Source organism: Microtus oregoni, unplaced genomic scaffold, assembly GCF_018167655.1.
Source record: "Microtus oregoni isolate MIOR12 unplaced genomic scaffold, Mior012 000011F_ref0000422, whole genome shotgun sequence".
NCBI lineage: Eukaryota > Metazoa > Chordata > Mammalia > Rodentia > Cricetidae > Microtus > Microtus oregoni.
This window is the reverse complement of record NW_024543070.1, coordinates 48,176,637-48,196,210: the sequence shown is the minus strand read 5'-3', so window position 1 is coordinate 48,196,210 and position 19,574 is coordinate 48,176,637. Positions and strand designations below refer to the sequence as shown.

The 19,574-nt window shown below is 43.5% G+C and overlaps 1 protein-coding gene across 2 annotated transcripts in view; it reads right to left on the bottom strand.

The window, feature by feature from the left end:
* The window catches only part of LOC121453618 (ubiquilin-1), a 39,747-nt gene extending 23,507 nt beyond the window's left edge, over positions 1–16,240 (bottom strand). Inside the window, exon 1 of one of the 2 annotated variants that reach the window (XM_041660501.1) lies at positions 15,883–16,240. In XM_041660501.1, the coding sequence (XP_041516435.1) occupies positions 15,883–16,035 (153 nt within the window). In that variant the 5' untranslated portion in view covers positions 16,036–16,240. The remainder of the gene's footprint in view (positions 1–15,882) is intronic. The other variant, XM_041660502.1, reaches the window with a different exon arrangement.
* Positions 16,241–19,574: the final 3,334 nt, after the last annotated feature.

Below are 19,574 nucleotides of genomic sequence, written 5' to 3'. Positions count from 1 at the left end.
ATACAGACCACACACAAAATAAAATTAAATTCATAACTTTTATTATAGATTTATTATAATAGATAAAATGCATTTCATACATAAAAGGAGGAAGTTCATCTAAATCAACTGTTTTAATCTTTAAAAAAAAAGATTTATTCATTTATTTATTATGTATACAACATTCTGCCTGCAGGCCAGAAGAGGGCGACAGATCTCATTACAGATGGTTGTGAGATGTGGTCGCTGGGAATTGAACTCAGGACCTCTGGAAGAGCAGCCATCTCTCCACTGAGCCATCTCTCCAGCCCCAACTGTTTTAACCTTAAACTCAGAAAGTTTCTTTAGTTTGATTTCTCTCACATCCTGAAGTAAATAATCTAAATAAATAAAATCATTGTGCTGGCAAGATGGCTCAGTGAGTAAACAGCCTGGAATAACCACTGATGGAAGGAGAAAACTGGCCTTTGACTTTCACGAGTGTAACTGTGGCCTCCACGTGCACATGCACGCACAAATACACACACAATTAATACATACAATCATACAGCATTTTATAGTGTTTGAAAATTTGAAGGTAAGATACTAGATCTAAAGCATGCTAGTACTTTTCTTCCAAATTCCCACTACCGTTATGTAAGTGGGATGTTTTAAGCTTTACTGAGTTATAACTCACCAGGCATCAGGTGGCGCACACCTTTAATCCCAGCACTTGGAAAGTAGAGGCAGGTAGATCTCTTGAGTTTGAAGACAGCCTGGTCTACAAAGGGAATTCCAGGACAACTAATGCTACATAGTTAGACTCTGTCTCCAAGCATATATATCTCACATACCATGTAATCTGATTCAGAAACAGACTGCAATGATGACAAGAGTCAATTTCAGAACACCCTCATTAAGTCCCAAAGAAATCTGGACCCTTCAAGCTATCACTTCCCCATAAACTCATCAGGTCCAAGGCCATTTCCCAAAAAGCCCTAATTTACTTTCTGTACATTTTACTCTTTATAGGCTTGTCTATTTGCGATCATTCAATCCCATACATAACCTACTCAGCCATACAGTAGGTGGTCCTTGGTACTGACATCTTACACTTGATACTGTATTTTAAAGGTATTGCACACTGAGGCTCCCAGAAAGAAAAGCACAACTATACTTACTAACTATAGACATTGAGACTATTGCAGATAATAATTATTTTGAGGTTTTAGACTCTTTGAAAGCTACTCACTGCCCACTTTTGTTTCTGACCATTGAATCAAAAATCTTTAAAATGTATCAATAAGCCAATAGCTCATCCAATCCAAAAACTAAGAAACCATTATATAGCATCTGAAACCTATAGCAATTTCCTCTTTGCTGTATCCACCTACCTGTGATCTCCACCAATGCATCTGACAGAAATACTGTCATCAGAGATGAAACCTCTTGTATAAACCACCTTCACAGTAGAATTCACCTTTCAAGCTACCTTGATGTCCCCGGGTCATTGTCAACTCACATTTGGTTCAAGAATAAACTCACTCCCTTTGAAGTGACATGTGCTTTGCACCAACAATTTATTCATGGAGCATATATGTTTGTACTTCATTCATCTCTATAGTCAATGCTGGAAGGCATTTTAACAGCATTACTTCACAGCAAAACTCAGCAAACTAAGAAAAAATAAATAAATCTTAGACCAGACAGGAGACCTACAAAATAATGCAAGCACATACTTAACTATGAACCAATGGATGGTTCCCTCTAAAGTCAGCAACAAAGTGGAGTGTGTCAACTGGGGGCACCTGGTCTTCAGAGTCCCTGCTGGAGCAAGAGGTGGAAAGAGGGAAAGAAGGCAAAGAGCAGGAAGCTCTTATCAGTCCCCAGCCATTTTAAAGCACAACTGGATGCAATTTAAACACATCTTTCAAGAAATGAGAAGACGAGCCAGGCAGTGGTGGCACAAGCCTTTAGTCCTAGCACTCAGGAGGCAGTGGCACATGGATCTCTTGAGTTGTGAATTTGAGGCCAGCCTGCTTCACAGAGCAAGTTCCAGGACAGAGAAACAGGTGGAGGGTGAAGAAAGAGAAGAAAATAGAAGATGAATAACAGACAAGGCAAAAATATTTGCAAAAGGCATATTTTGGGGGCTGGAGAGATGGCTCAGTGGTTAAGAGCATTGTCTGTTCTTCCAAGGGTCCGGAGTTCAATTCCTGGCAACCACATGGTGGCTCACAACCATCTGTAGTGAGGTCTGGTGCCCTCTTCTGGCCTGCAGACATACACACAGACAGAATATTGTATACATAATAAATAAATAAATATTTTTTAAAAGGCATATTTTGATAAAGTTATTTATTGCCTAAATATACAAAGAGCTCATAAAACTTGACAATAACAATCTACTTTTCAAATGGTTTGTTAAAGCAGGAACTTCAGAGATCTACAGATGACAAGTCAGCATGAAAGATGCTCCCCACCACACCTGGATGACCTAAAACTAAAGAGATAAGCAACAGATATGCACTAAAACAGTCAAAATTCAGAATACCAACACTACCAAGTGCTGGCAAGGACAGGGAGCAGCAGAAAGGCCTTGCCAAGGTGGGAGTGCAGAGAGAAGAGCCACTGCAGAATACAGCCTAGCTCTTTCTCAGGAAACCAAACACACAGTATGAAAGTCAGCAACCAGTCCTTTCTATTTACCGCAAAGAACAGAAAGCTATTTACATTAAAGTCTTCATGCAGATCTAACAAAGGCTTCACTCATAACTGCCAAAATTTGGAACTAAGATGGCTCTTCAGTAGATAAACTGTGGTGCATTCAGATGATGAGATAATCAGCACTAGAAGAAGTGAGTTCTTGGGTCATGAAAGCATACGGAGAATCTTTAAATGTATGTTACAAAGCAAAAGCCAGCAAAGGCGCGTACTATCTGACTCTGGCTCCCTGACCAAGCCCAGGACCCATCCATCACCTAGTCTCCACCTACTTGAACTGAATTATAAACTGTTTTTTTAAAGAACAGAGAACTAGTAACCTAGAGTTTTATATTCACTAAAAATTCCTCAAAATTAAACTGAAATGTAAAAGAAAACAGAACAGCCCACAGGATCTTTGTTGCACTCCCAGAAACAAAGAATGTGACACCTAGCAGAAAATGTAACCGGCTCCTTCAGACACAAGGACCCTGGGTGAAGGAATAAAAAAGAAAAACTGTACAGTCAACTCTTAAAGTCAAATTTACAAAGCCCTTATAAACCTTGGGTCATTTATTAGGAACCAAGAGAAGGAACAGGAAATCCAGTGTACATAGAATTCAAGAATTCTAGGATCTGTGCATTATTCTAGAAGTAGCAAGTACTTCCTGATGAACAATTTATAAAATTCATGGAGAAATCTCCAAAGGACATAAAAACAGTGTACATCTATCAACCTAATGGAGGAGGCAAATGGAATACTTCAAAATACTTGATCCGAAAAGGGAAAGGAAAAAAGAAGTGCACAGAAGAGGCAGGATAAATGAAAACCAAACCCAAAAGTGCCTGGGACCACACAGAACTGTGTATGGAGACTGACCACCAGACTGCAGTTTAAAATCCAGCTTCTTTGCTGGGCGGTGGTGGCGCACGCCTTTAATCCCAGCACTCGGGAGGCAGAGGCAGGCGGATCTCTGGGAGTTCGAGGCCAGCCTGGTCAGGGACAGGCACCAAAAAAGCCACAGAGAAACCCTGTCTCGAAAAACAAAACAAAACAAAAATCCAGCTTCTTCATACTGCCAAAAAAAAAAAAAGACTTTTAGGGCTGAGGATTGGCAGAGCACTTGCTTAGCACACAGGTGGTCCTGGATGGATCCTCAGCATCACCCAGTGGGGTTTGGAAGGAAGGGGATGATAACATGGACATGTTCAGCAGATGTGGGACACACCCTTTATGCTCAGCACTTGAGAGGTAGAGGTGGAGAGATCTCTCTAAGATGGTGGCTAGCCTGGTCTACACAGGAAGACCCTGTCTCAAAAACAAATCAAGTGCCCTACCCACTTCCACAATAAGCATCCTTTGAAGAAGCACATTTAACAAAATAGGCTGACACCAGGTCACATCTTATTGACACATTTCAAGAATTGAAATCTTATGACATAGGTACTTCAATGACATTCAATTAAACACTACAAGGAAGATAATGCCTACTGAATGGAACAAAAAGATTTAACCAGTTAACACACGCACATACACGAGATAAACTAGACTATCATAAAGAGTGAAAAAAAGTCATAGATAAAACAGTCTCCATACCGATAACCAGCAGAGGGGGCTGGAGAGACGGCCTGGCTATGAGGATCACCCAACTCTCTAGTAGAGGACCTGAATTTGGTTCCTCATGACCAACAGGACCATTCACAACCATCTGTAACTCTGGTTCCAGAGGATATCCAGAGGATATCAGCACGTACATGGTGTACAAGCACATGTGCAGGCAAAACATTCATACACATAAAATAATAACAATAAATCTTTAGCACAAACCCAGATTCCATAAAAGTGTCCTACAAATTAGCAAGAAACACAATCCAAACGAAGAATGATGAAAGGGACCCCTTGTCCACAACCAGGCAACTATAAACTGCAACCAGAGACTATCACTAAACGACCAAGGGTTCGCAGAGTACGTGCTGTAACTGGACACCACATAAACTTCAGGCTGAAGTATAAAAGTATAGTGAGTCAGTTTCATAACCACATTTCATTGTAGATACTGGATTTGATTACCAAGACCTTACAGTTCCACTATTCATGGTTTTAACATTCAAGGAAGTTCCAAACACTATTGAAGCATGAATTCTAATTGGTCTTAATAATAAAAACTTGGAGTCAGCTATCAGGGTGAAAGCTGAAGATCAAAGAAGCAGTGCAGTCATTAGAGTTCTTACTTCTAGCATTGCTCAGACCCAAGGGGTGATCCTGATCCTGTCCTCAGACTGAATCTTCAGACTGCCCTGAGCTCCTGTCTCCTCCTGCCTTGTACTGAGTGCTCTCTTGGCTCAGCCCACATATCCCTCCTGTCTCTCCCCACCTAGTGCTGGGATTAAAGGCATGGATCCTAAGTGCTGGGATCACCTTTGTGTGAGCCCTATTTCTCTTCTAGAATGATTCAATCTCTTGTAGCCCAGGGTGGCCTTGAACTCACAGAGAGCCATCTGCCTCTGTTGCCTGAGTCCTGGGATTAAAGGTGTGTGCCACCACAGCCTGGCATTTATGGCTAACTAGTGGCTTAGCTCCATACTCTAGATCACAAACAAAATATTCCCACACTATTACATGCATTAACCAAACAGTGAAAACAACTAAAATATGCCTCAACTGCATATTTATCCAGCAGAATATGGTATTCAAGAACAAACGAACAGCCTTGCATTATCATGGATATCTCAATAGAAATCAATTACAAATGAAGATAAACTCTGGTAATCAAAAAAGTCACAAGGTTGGCCAGGCGGTGGTGGCACAAACCTTTAATCCCAGCACTCAGGAGGCAGAGGTAGGCGGATCTCTGTGAGTTTAAGGCCAGCCTGGTCTATAAGAGGGAGTTCCAGGACAGGCTCCAAAGCTATAGAGAAACTCTGTCTTGAAAAACCAAAAAAAAAAAAAAAAAAAAAAAAAAAAAAAAAGTAACAAGGCAGTTAATAGCATCAACACAATGTTGGAAAGTCTTGAGAAGAATGCATTATGTTTGGACTGCCTGCAACAATAAGGAGGACCTGTTACTGGCAACATTTGTAAAAAGCTGGTGTCGGGGAGGAGAGAACTAGTGAAGGGCGGCTGCCAGCTGTTGTGCCCAATGGCTACAAGCTTCAAAAGGAGAATGGGTCCTGAAAAAGAACAGTTCTGATGGCTGCACAACAGCTGAATTTACTGTCACTCAATTATTCACTTGACAGACAGGAAAGATAGTAAAAATGGGCTCAGAGATGCTAAGTGGCTGAGAGTGTAGTGCTATGGTAAAGAACCCCTATTAGGTGCTCATAACTACCTGTAACTCTGGCTCTAGGGACTCCAACACCTCTGGCCCCCTCACTCAGGTGCACACACTACATACCTACCCACATGCAGGCATGTGCACAAACATATATCTGCACAATTTAAAAATTTTAAAAATCTAAAATCTTTTTAACTTTAATAAATTAAAAAGTTCTGCTTTATTGCTTGCTAACAAAATTACATTTGTTCCTTACACTGTTCTTTTAAAGAACTATTTATTTCTATCTTATGTGTATGGTGTTTCACCTACATGTCTGTGTATCACATGTGCACCCGGTGCCTGTAGAGGCCAGAAAAGGGTGGATCCTTTGAGACTAGTCACCATGTGGTTGCTAGGGATCTAATCCCGGTCCTCTGCAAGAGCAGCAGATGAGAGTTCTTCACCGGTAAAGCCCCTTTCGACCCCTTTAGCCATTTCTACTAGGTAAGATTTCCAGGGTACACTCTAACAAGCTACAGAAGCTTGCACTTTCTGTAAAGGGCTACTGAACACAATCAAAATATTACAACACCAGCCGGGCAATGGTGGCGCACGCCTTTAATCCCAGCACTCGGGAGGCAGAGGCAGGCGGATCTCTGTGAGTTCTAGACCAGCCTGGTCTACAGAGCTAGTTTCAGGAGAGGCTCCAAAGCCAGAGAGAAACCGTGTCTCGAAAAAACAACAACAAAAAAACAACAACAACAACAACAACAACAACAAAAAACCAGAAACCCTGTCTCGAAAAACAAACAAACAAAAAAAAATTACAACAGGCCACAAAAAGTCTATTTTGTTTCTAGAGGCCAGACCTGTCCACTGTGAAAGTAGCCAGCCAGCCATACACAGTACAAAAGCAGACAGGAACTGTCCTGCCATAGTTGCTGATCTCTGTCTAAGAAACTCTTTTAAGTATTAACGTTTTTTTTTTAAAGTATTAACTTCTTAATTTTTAGGAATTTCTGAAGCAGTTTAACACTGGTGGCTTTAAATCTACCATTGTGAGAATATTTGCCACATAGAAACAAGTGTAAACATTCCAAATCTATGCTGTTTCTCTTAGAGAACTGATTGACAATCATTTACCAACTTAACATGGACTCTGCAAGAAAGTAATTTCTCAACGCATCTGAGAATTTATCAGTGGTCAGTGAGATGACTCAGCAAGTGCTTGCAGTCAGGCAGGATGGCCTGAGTCCCATCAACAAACAGGTCTGACAAGGCGGATAAAGGACAGAAGTCGTTCCCAAGGGTTGTCCTGACTTCCATATTACATGCCCTGTCCATATTACAAACATACAAAAGACAAATGTAACAAAACAGCTATTACCAGTTACAACCCATCTTTGATTAAATCCAGTGAATAGGGGCTGGAGAGATGGCTCAGCGGTTAAGAGCATTGCCAGCTCTTCCTAAGGTCCTGAGTTCAATTCCCAGCAACCACATGGTGGCTCACAACCACCTGTAATGAGGTCTGGTGCCCTCTTCTGGCCTTCAGGCATACAAGCAGAAAGAATATTGTATACATAATAAATAAATAAATAAATAAGTTAAAAAAATAAAACCAGTGAATACTAAAATCATTTCTATGAGCCTGAGGATCTCTCCCACTGAGAACTGAAAAGCCAGGGAGACAGCTTAGAGGTGGCAAACATTGCTATCTATTCTAGGAGCGATTCCACAGCCAAAGACCCAACTCCTGAGTTGGCCTGATTAGCACACGCTAAGACACGCACACACACATGCAAAATAAGATTTTTGTTTTTTATTTTGTTATTGTTTTGGTTTTTCAAGACAGGGTTTCTCTGTGTAATAGCCCTAGCTATCCTGGAACTCGCTTTGTAGACCCATGCTGGCTCCCAATTCACAGATCTGCTTGCCTCTGCCTGGGATTAAAGGCACCACCATATTCAGCTCACAGATAAAATAAGTTAAAAAAAAAAAAAACAAACTTTTAAAAGAGTTGAGCTGGGCCGGGTATTCACGCCTTAAAATCCCAGAACAGGAGAGGTGGTGGCAGAAGATTCTTTTTTGAGTTCAAGGTCAGCCTGGACTCAAGAGAATTAAAGGACATCAGGGGTACGTAGAGAGACCCCATTTCAAAGAAAAAACAGAGTTCTGAGCTAGAAGAATTGATTCATTAAGGGAGAGAAGGTTAAGTTAAGGTTTCCAGGAGATGGCTGCCATTTGTATATGCCCACAATGAGTATTTATTATTAGATACATATCACTGTGCAAAACTCTTTCAGATCCAGCCACAAACACAATGTTTATGGAGTCTATATTATGCATCAGGCTCTAGGAACAAAACAGTAGCAATTACCTTTCTTAGCAAAGAAGTATTAAATAATCATAACTATATAATTTTGAACTGTAACAAATTATAACACAAACATACATGTGCTAATGGTATTGTGAGAAAAATGCAACAGGTGACCCCAATCTCACCTGGGCAATCAGAGAAATTGACCTCTGCTCTGCAATTCAAAGGACTGATGTCCGCTAAAGAGTAGGAAGCAGGCAAGAGCAAGCTGTACAAAAGTAGTAAGGCAGGGATTAAGGAATCCTGCCATTAACTCAGATTTTAGGGTAAATAAAACTTTATTTCTATGCAGAAGGATACCAACTGATGAACAATTTTCAGATTTTATTCTGGGAGTAAGTGGGAGGGCAGAAATAAGGAGAAGCCAGAAACTATCAGTAAACTACAATGTAATTTCCAGGCAAGAAGGGCAACTTAGGGGACCAGTCCTCAAGTGTTTCCAGATATTACCTGTCACTCACTCATACCACTACAGCAATGTGTTACCAAGACACCATTTCACCCAAGAACTGCTTATGCAAATCTCAATTATTGGCACTATACTGGAAATTAAAACTTAAAAATCTAAAATGTGGTGGTCCATGCCTTTAATCCCAGCACTCAGGAGGCAGAGGCAGGTCAATCTCTGTGAGTTCAAGGCCAGCCTGGTCTACAGAGCTAGTTTCAGGACAGCTAGGACTGTTACACAGAGAAAACTTGTCTCGAAATACCAAAACTCAAAACCAAACCAAACCAAACCTTCTTTCCATATTACAACAGTCTTCAGAAACACAGCTGTAATTTCCTAGTAGAGAAAGTTGCACTAGGGGGTGAGAGATGGCTCGGTGTCGAGAACAAGGGATGTTTTACAGGGGACCTGGGTTCTTAGCACCCACATAGTGGCTCACAACTATCTGTAACTCCAGTTACAGGCCATCAACATACATGCAGGCAAAACACCCATCCATCCATTATTTTTAAAAGCCTTTTTTTTGCACTGTTTTAAATTGTTTTTATATTCACACTGTTGTGGGGAGGAGAACACACAGAACAAGACGCGCAAGTGGAGGTCAGAGGACAACTTCCGAGAGTTGTTCTCTCCATCCACCACGAGAAGCTGGGAATCACCTGACAACTCACCCCTTGACACACTGAGCCATCTAGCCAGTGTATTTGCAAAATCATTTTAACAGATGACAGCTGGGTTTTTCTGTGTGTTGCAAATATCCCATAATCTCAAAATCTGCCAAAAATAATTTGTGACACTTAAAACACACACACACACACACACACACACACACACACACACCATCTCTAGCCAATCGGTGGATGGCACACACCTTTAATCCCAGCACTTGGGGGCAAAGGCAGGCAGATCTCTGAGAGTTCCAGGCCACGTCCAAGAGTTAGTTCCAGGACAGCCAGGGCTACACAGAAACCCTGTCTCAAAAAGCAAAAAACAAAACAAAAAAAAACGAAACCAAACAAAAACAAAAAAACACAACATCTCAAAATGGCTATGACACAGCCATCCTAAAAAGGTATTAGTAATAATAACAATATCTTAGTGACACTCAACAGCCACTAGATCAGTTATTATCAAAGACAGACAATAGCAAATGTCAATGAGAAACTAGTAATTGAAACAGCCAGTTTAGAAAATACTTTGGCAATTAACCAGAGAGTTAAACAGTTGCCATGTGATCCAGCAATTCTACTTCTAGGTCTACACCCAAGAAAAATGAAACCATATGTATACAAAAAAAGCACAGGAATCATAAGTGTTCACAGAGACATTATCCATAACAAACCCCAGAAACTGACATGTCCAATAGGTGATACAGAAATAAAGTGTGGTAACATCCATATGAACCACACACGGAACACCCGGCAGTTCCAAGACGGTTCAGAAGGTAAAGGTATGTGCCAGGACATCTGGCACTGGCACCATGACTTCAGTCCTTATGAGCCACAAATTACTTTCTGATCACCCCACAAATACACACATGAATAATAAAAATGTTTTTTTTAAATATTTATTTATTTATTATGTATACAATGTTCTGTCTTTGTGTATGCTTGCAGGCCAGAAGAGGGCACCAGACCTCATTACAGATGGTTGTGAGCCACCATGTGGTTGCTGGGAATTGAACTCAGGACCTTCGGAAGAGCAGGCAATGCTCTTAACCTCTGTCTGAGCCATCTCTCCAGCCCCCAAAATGGTCTTTTTTTAAAAAGTACTGCTAGACTATTCGGATGACCTATGAAAACATTCTAAGGTAGACACAGCACAAAACCATAATCCCAGTACTAGGAAGGCTGAGGCAGAAGACAGCAAACTGAAGGCCAACCTGTGCTCTCCAGGGGGAACTTGCTTTAACAACTAAAACAATGAAGAGTACAGGGTTTGTCTGAGGTGTGGGGTGTGGGTGACGTAAGCCCACGACTGTTCTTTAAAAAACAAAACAAAACAAAAAGTCAATTAGCCAGGTGGTGGTGGTACGTGCCTTTATCCCAGCACTTGGGAGGCAGAGAGACAAGTGGATCTTAGTGAGTTTGAGCTGGCCTGGTCTACAAAGTAAGTTCCAGGACAGCCAGGATGGTTACACAGAGAAATCCTGTCTTAAAAACAAAACAGAGCAAAACAAAAGAACGTCAATTACAGCTTAAAGACGTCAACTGAACCAGTCTCTGAAATCTTAAACTATGCTGTTAAAGTTGAGCCATCTCTGCTAAATAGAATCATTACATCAGTTCTTCACAATTCATTAGGGATCACAAAACACGAATCTCAGGGACATATATCTTCTGATTCTGGTTCAGACCAGCCTTCTGGATAAGATGCTATCCAGAAAAATACAACAGAAGCCACAGAAATGATTTCAAACATTCAAGCAGACACAGTGGGAAGTGGAGACTGAGAATAGCACGTCGGTAGAGCACACAGCACAAGGGGCTCTGGATTCAGTCCCCAGCACCAAAAAGAAGTCAGATCCACACTGACATATTATTTAGTGTAGTATGTGCAAAATATTATTTTAACCCATACCACCTCTAAGATTACTAAGGTTTTTGAAAAACACTACATTCCCCAAACCTGGGTGATATCTTCTAGCTACAGTACACCTTAACTCAGAGCAGCTTCTCCTCTACAAGCTCAACACCCACAAGTGGCTCTCAGCATCAAGATGAGCATGGGGTTCTACAGGCCTGGATGGCTTAATGTCAGTGTTACCTGTGAGGACTGAGAAGTACTGTCATCTCCCTCATCAAAGAAGGGCCCACATTCAAAAGTTATGCTCCATTCGCTACACCCCCACCCCCTCTCTATCTTGCCTTTCGACAAAGAATCCTGGAATTCTCAAAGCTGCCTGTAAGAGCTCATAAGTAGCAGAAAAAGCCTCATTCAAAGAAGTCAGGACACATTTGCCTTTTCCAAAACTATATGTGATAAAAACCCCTTATTAATGAAACCACTGTGGAACAGAAATTGTTCCAGTTACTTGTAAACAGCAAATTATATATTACACAATTCATTCTAGCTACTCCCTGAAAAAAAAAGTTTTGCACTAATTTGAGTTAATTTCAGGCCTTATTAATATATATAAAACAAATATTCATTAAATGCCAACTGTACATAACACTGCATAAAAATCTTGTCTCTACTTGTTAGTTACACACAAAAAGAAATCAAGAGTTAAACTGGGCCTGGTGGCGCAAGCCTTTAATCCCAGCACTCGGGAGGCAGAGGCAGGTAAAACTATGTGAGTTTAGGCCAACTTGGTCTACAAAGAGAGTTCTAGGATAGCAGGACAGTTACACAGAGAAACCCAATGTGTGTGTGTGGGGGGGGTGTTAATTTACCAACTTAATTTACAAACTACCAAGGAGGTTTATGATAACTCATCTAATTAATCATAACATATTTATATAAATACTATTTTAGTATAATGTGTGTTACACAGATACACTGAAATTTTAAATAGAAAATGGGGGATAGAAGCCGGGAGATGGCTCAGTGGGTTAAGCACTTCACACAAACCCTGAGAACCAAGTAATCCCAGGCCCGCATCAAAGTGCTCATACAATGAGCTACCACAGACAAGAAATCCCCAGGAGAGGGCTCACAGCTATCCTTGATTATGAAACAACAACCCTATCACAAAGCAAGGGGGAAGGCAAGGATGGATACCTGTGTTGTCCTCTATCCTCCACACTCACGAGGCTCTGGATAGTCCTCTCCCTCTCTTTCACACACACAGCACACAGATTTTTAGGAGAGACTCCTCTGCATAATGAAACCCATTACTCTGTATGTTAACACATTTTTTTTAAAAATGTGACTTGCCGCCGGGCGGTGGTGGCGCACGCCTTTGATCCCAGCACTCGGGAGGCAGAGGCAGGCGGATCTCTGGGAGTTCGAGGCCAGCCTGGTCTACAAGAGCTAGTTCCAGGACAGGAACCAAAAGCTACGGAGAAACCCTGTCTCGAAAAATCAAAAAAAAAAAAAAAATGTGACTTGCCAGGCAGGAGGCAGTGGTGGCGCACACCTTTAATCCCAGCACTCCAGAGCAGAGGCAGGCAGATCTCTGAGTTTGAGGTCAGTCTGGTCTACAGAGTGAGTTCCAGGACGGCCAGGGCTATAAAGAGAAACCTGCCCTGAAACAAAAGCAAGCAAGCAAGCAAGCAAACAAACAAACAAACCCAAACAAAAAATGTGATTTGACTGACAGCATAAGCTTTTAATATTATCTTTTCCTTCTTCCCCCTCACAAGTTAAGAATTTTCAGAATCAAATATTTCCCAGCATCAGCCTGCCATTTGAGAAGATGTGGGGGTGCACTGAGGATTCAACCAGGGCCTCCTGTATTTGAACCACATGCTACAACACTGAACTATAACTCCAGCCCCATTCACAATTACTACTAAGCATTTTTAAAGGAAACCCTACTGCCACCAAATATCACTCACTGACAAGCTTTAGTCTATCAAACCTAGTTCCAAAGGTAGATCTTTTCTTGTGCTGCAAACAGAATTGTACAAATAGTCTCTGAAATCTGCTTTATCTTTTTCTTGTATATGTTTCTAAGTGTATTCTCCTCATTCAGCAGTTCAATGTATTTCAGTTTGCGGTGCAAGGGGCAAGCAAGCTTTCAACTTTTATCATATTTTCTGTTTCTACAGAAAACAGACAAGACTTTAAACATTAAGCAATATCAGAATAATTTACTTTAGGAAAGTTTTACTTTTACTCATTAAAGTCATTTTTAGTTACAGCATAGTAAAGTATAAACTTCTACGGAATTTAAAATTGTAGTGTCACATTACAAAAAAATTCTTAAAATGTTTACATAAATATTTTTCTATTTATAAAATATTATTTCTTATGTCTTGAAATAAAAAGTGGAAGCTGTCAGGATGATGGAAATCTAAATTGGGAGTCTCAGAAAGACTCGAAAGCTTCATAATTTAATTTTGCTACACAATCATTAAAAAAACAAAAAACTGCTTATAGCAATTATTAGCAAGGATTCAGGGAAACAGAAACACACACCCATATGCTGTTGACTGTTTACAAAACTAAATAGAACTGGCCAGGTGTGGTGGTGCAGGCCTTTTTAAGCCCAGCACTTGGGAGGCAGAGGAAGGGGCAGATGAATCTGTGAGTTCGAAACCAGCCTGGTCTACAAAGTGGAGTTCCAAAGTGAGCTCCAGGACATCTGGGGCTACATGATGAAACCCTGACTTTAAAAACAAAACACAACAACCACAAGCAGGGCGCTTTAATCCCAGCACTAGTGAGGAAGAGGGGGGCGGATCTCTGTGAGCTCGAGGCCAGCCTCATTTACAGAGTTGCAGGGTAGCCAGGGCTGTTACACAGAGAAACTGTCTCAAAAAACCAACCAAACAAACAAACAAATAAAACCTACAACAAAACAAAAGCCAAAAACTAAACAGAACTATCCCAATGCAGATAAAAGCATAGTCTCAAAATGACTTGGTAGGAGACTGTTCACAGCACAGCAGCCAGCTGCAGACAAACCCTGGGCAGCAGACTATGGAATATTCATGGTGTGGACAACCACAGAGCAGGTAAGAACTGAGCTGGGGACATGGTTCAGGGGCAGACCGGAGCCTGTGCCTAGATGTAAATCTCAGGGGTGGGAGGACTGCACACATTCACAAGGATGAATCTCAAAAATATGCTGAGGGAAAGAGAAGAAAAAAGCCTTACCCAAAAGACGGCATTATATACAGCTATGCTTATGTGAACTTCTGGACAGGAAACTCAGTCTCTGGGGGAAAGGAATTCCCACAGGCGTGACAAAACGTGACTTGAAAATAAAAGGTGAGGCAACAGCTTGTCGTCAGCTGTAACAGGCTACACCTAGCTGAGCGTTTGGCCGACACAGGTGTAGATAGATGGGTAGTGAAAACTGGCAGCAACCGTGTGCATCTCACTGAACCCCCAAGTTAAGTGGAGTAAGGTTTTCAACACAGCTGCCCTCGAGTTACTAACACAAACACTGCTTATGAGCCTCCTAAGGTAAGAGCGATCTTTACAACTTTAAAGTGTATTTTAGAACTAAGAGACGCACAGCACAGCGAATGCGGGAAAACGTCAACCGTGGGTGAGGCACACACATGCTGGGAAACACAAAGATGGCCAACTTTTAGCTGCGTTGACAAACAAGGAACGATGATTCAGTCAACAAGAGTTTCAGCTGATGCCACACGTCCTCCCGCTTCACAAAACACGACTTCACCTTTGGAACTAGATAACCGTTCTGAGAACTTAAAGGTACATGCCCGTGGTAGTAAATTGCGTCTTCGCACAAAACTGCTCACAGTGTTGGAGACTGTCAACAATTCAAGGGCTCTAGAATATGTTGAAAAGATAAATTTGATGAATTCTACCAAGGCTCTTAATTAGTTGCAAATTTTGTTTTCCTGGACAGAGTTTAAAGCAATTATCTGTTTTGTAAGCTTTCCCATCAACACCAACTTTGTTTTCTTGCGTTCGGTTGCAACTACTGATACCCAGCCAGGTAATGCTCCCGTTCCCTAAAATCAAACAAAAACCTATCCAATGGCTGGCAGCTAAGTGATGACGAACGGATTGAAACAGAAACAGTAAGTCGCCTATGAATCAAAGTCATTTACTTTCTCCTTCAGGAGTGAGCTTTTACAATGTGATTGAAAACAATTCCCACGTCACAATTTTTATATATAAAAGGCTGAAAAGTAGAAAAAGACTTCAGCACTCAAAACCCAGAACTAAACCTCCACGTGCTTCTCACCCCCAAATCTCTCCGATTGGCAAGCAGGTAAAACAATGACCACAGCCCCCTACCCAGCCTGGGCAAAGGCCGAGCGCCGCCCGCGCCCTGCCTCCCCGCAGCGCCCGGCTCCTTTGTGAGAAGTGGGGTCCCGAGGCCCGGGGCTCGGCGGTCGCGGCGCAGCCCAGCCCAGGCCGCGCGGCCCCCCAGACCCCGCAGAGCTCACGCAGCCGAAGCCGGCGGGGCCGCCGCCCGACCCGGCCCGGCCGCCCTTCCCACCCCGCCGGCGACACGGCGGCCGCCGGGCCCGGGGCCTCCTCACCTGCTGGACCGAGCTGTTCTCGGGCACAGCGAACTCCTCCTTCTCTTTCGGCGTCTTCACCGTGACCTTCATGATCTTGGGCTCTGCGGGGCCGCCGTCGGCCGCGCTGTCTTGCGCGCCCGGGGGGCCGCCGCTCTCCGCGCTCTCGGCCATGGCGGTGACTCAGGCGACCGGGACACTGAGGGGCTGCGGCCGCGTCGGCGGGGCGCGACAGGTTGCGGGGGTCGCCGAGGGCGTGGAGACGCGCGCTGCGAGTGCAGGCCCCGAGTCGGGCGATCGGCTGCCGTGTGGACGCGGACTCTCTCCGCGTCGCCGCCGCCGCCACCGCCACCGTCGCTTCCTCCTCCCACACCTCCCCCACGCCCGTCGCCGGCGCCGCGCGGGGCACGCTGGGTAACGCGCTGGCCACCGCGCCGACTCCTGGCGGCCGGGGCGCGAGGCACGCCGGGAAGCGCCTTGGCGAAGGAGCCGAGTCATCGTCGCCGGGGTCGGCGTGGCTTTCTTGGCTGGTGGGCGAAGCGCGGCCTCCTCCGGTGCGGAAAGAGCGCTTGGGTGCGGCGGGAGAGCGCACCTCAGCTCGCTTCTCCGGCTTTTAGTTAGAAGAGATTAGCCCGGGTTTCTGGAAGGGACCGTGAGGGTGCACGGAGATGACGTCACGGCCAGCGAACTTGCTAGAAACGGCCTGGCCCTGGCGCTCACTGTCCTAGGATCCTCCAGACCGGGCCCCGGGGACAAAGGCCTGCAAAGACCTGCAAAGTAGCGTGGCGTTTGCCCAGGTGGGAGGGGCTGGGCTTGTCCTAAGTCCCTGCAGGGGAAGGGGCTTCAGGGTAACTGGGGACCTCCAGCGCCATCGACGGCACTCATTGTTTCAGTGAGGCCAGGGCTTCCCGTCCTGCAGTCAAACCGGTTTGGTCGGAAAATAGAGCCGCCCTTGTCTGTCTTCCGAGCTGTGTGGGGCAGAAACAGGATGCCCAAGACTGTCCACCCTGTGGGCAGGATTTAGCCTAGCTGATATGTGCCTTTAGTAGTCCGTCCAATTACGTTACAGTACCTCTCAGGCACGAGGTGCCTTCAGGTTGAAAAAGTATTTCCAGTGTAGTGTAGGTACAAATAAGTGTTAGTCCCACGGCATTTCTATGAATCAACATTGCACAAATGGGAACTCTGACAGCATACTGTGACCCAAATATGCAGAGACATTCCATAGTTTTGCTCTTGGGCCATCGAACCCTGTTCTATGATTAACTACTGTTGCATAAACACTTCTTAGCAGAGCCCTTTGAAATCTGGGTCAGAGTTTTGAAGGTGTAAATTGCAATACAGGTATCACTTGATATCACTTAAACGTCTGCCAGCATTGTTCGGTAACAGGAAGAAGTTACAAGCCTTATGTCTAGGTGTGAGAAGATTATTACTTCTCGGGGTAGAAAGTTTCACCGTTGGGCAAGCAAGCATTTTGGAATTTTCTCCTGTATATTTAAGCCAGATCTCTTCCCAACCTCACTAGTTCCCTGTTCCTGTCTGGTTTTCCTTCATGCTGTATTCTCCCTAGGTTGCCTCTCATGCCTACAATGTCCTCACTTCCCCTTTCTTTATTCTCATATCCCCTGGAAGTCTTCATTCACTCCCTTGCCCGTTAGGAACTTGAATTCCCGTGCTCTAACAAATCCACTGTAGATAACCTCTAACGGTGTACATATCGAATAGCCCTGTAATTGTGTGTGTTTCGAGGCCGTTTCTCTGTGTTGCCCTGACTATTCTTGAACTCACTCTGTAGACCAGACTGGCCTCGAACTCACAGAAATCCACCTGCCTCTGCCTCCTGAGTGCTGGGATCAAAGGCGAGTGTCACCACCACCCAGCCGATATTGATTCCTAAAAATTTCTAATATAGCATGTTGTGAATGACTGTCCTCCAGCCAAGCAAGCAACTGCCACCTTGGGGAGTTCAGCTGCATTCTTTTGGAAAAGGTTGATCCTTTCTGGCCTTGACTCTTACACCCCATCATGGAGTGGTATCTAGCCTTTCCCAACCACCAACTTTTTTGCAATGCTGCCCTAATTGCACACGGCCCCAAGGAAGATAAATAGGCCCTGAAGAAACTTAGAGGAGGGGACTCATCACTGCTGCATAAAGGCTTTCCAGGAGCACCTGTGTCCACATAAGGAGCCCCTCACCTCTGTTCTGTTAGGAAGTTTAGTAAACTCACGGCTTCTCCCAAATGAATTTTGGTGGAATCAATTCATTGTTGCTGAGACCTTGGAAGGGGTAGCCATTGCTTATGTTGTCCCCTGGGAAGGAATTTTAGCAATATGCCATAATTTATGAAGTATTTAGTGTATTCTTCATTGCTTTAATCAAAAGATTAGTACAGCCAAACATGAGCCTCACTGATGGCTTTGGTGTATATAATCAGGTCGACAATCAAAACGACCACCACAGTCAAGATAGGGTGTCATCAATTGCCCACCACCATGATGTTAAAGTGACAGAGTCATAAGTTACAAAGGACTGCTGTCAATATAGACAGGGATCTGTAAACTTCCTCCAAGGACAGGGGTCCAATGGGCCATACAGCCTCTGTCTAAAATGTTCAGCGGGAGAAACATTGCTGATCTAGATGTCTATTTGACTCTTTTGGGGGGCAGCTTTTATTAAGTGGTTGATCTGGAGGTAATTATAAGAATATATTCCAGGGTTGGCGAGTTGGCCCAGTGGCTAAGTGTTTTGACTGCTCTTCTAGAGGACCCGGGTTCAATTCCCAGCACCCACATGGCATCTCACAACTGTCTGTAACTCCAGGTCTAGGGGATCTGATGTCAATGCATAAAAAGTTAAATAAAAAATTAAGAAAAAAATTTTAAAAAAGAATATATTCCAATTGGTCTACATTTACTTGAGTACAATTAATTCCAAAATACTGAATCCAGGATAGATGGGTAGCATTTCCCAGTTTTCTTGCAAACGGCCAATTTAAATTGCCAGCTTGAGGTCACTTGGTCATAAAACACCTGTAATTAGACCATTCAGCTCACAAGCTAGTTTAAGCAGCTCCAGCTATATATAGTGGCTCAAAGCTTTAGTCCCAGCATGTGGGAGGCAGAGGCAGGCAGATCTCTGATTTCAAGGGCAGTCTGGTCTACAGGGGGAGTGCCAGGAGAGCTAGGGCTACACTGAAATCCTAGTGTTGGGGGGAGAATTCCTTGACAGCATGAGTTAACCAACAAGAATTTAGAGCACCATTTAGGAAGTTTAAGCCTGTGTGTAAGAATTAATATAGTTTAAATGCAATGTCATACATTTGTCGAATAAGGAGGTAAAAGTAACGCACACTCTCTACGTTACTCGCTGTGCCAGTTTTACCTCAACTTGACCCGAACTAGAGTCATCAGAGAGGAAAGAGCCTCAGTTGAGAAAATGCCTCCATGAGATCAAGCTGTAGGCAAGCCTACAGCCCCTGGGCTTTTATTTACCTGTTCTTAATTAGTGATTGATGTGGGAAGGCCCAGCCCATTGTGGGTGGAGCTACCCCTGATAGGGTGGTTCTAGGTTCTATAAGAAAGCAGGCAGTCAGTGGTAGAGCTTGCCTTTAATCCTAGTCCTCTGAAGGTAGAGGCAGGCAGATCTTTGTGAGTTCGAGGCCAGCCTGGTCTACAAGAGCTAATTCCAGGACAGCCTCTAAAGCTACATA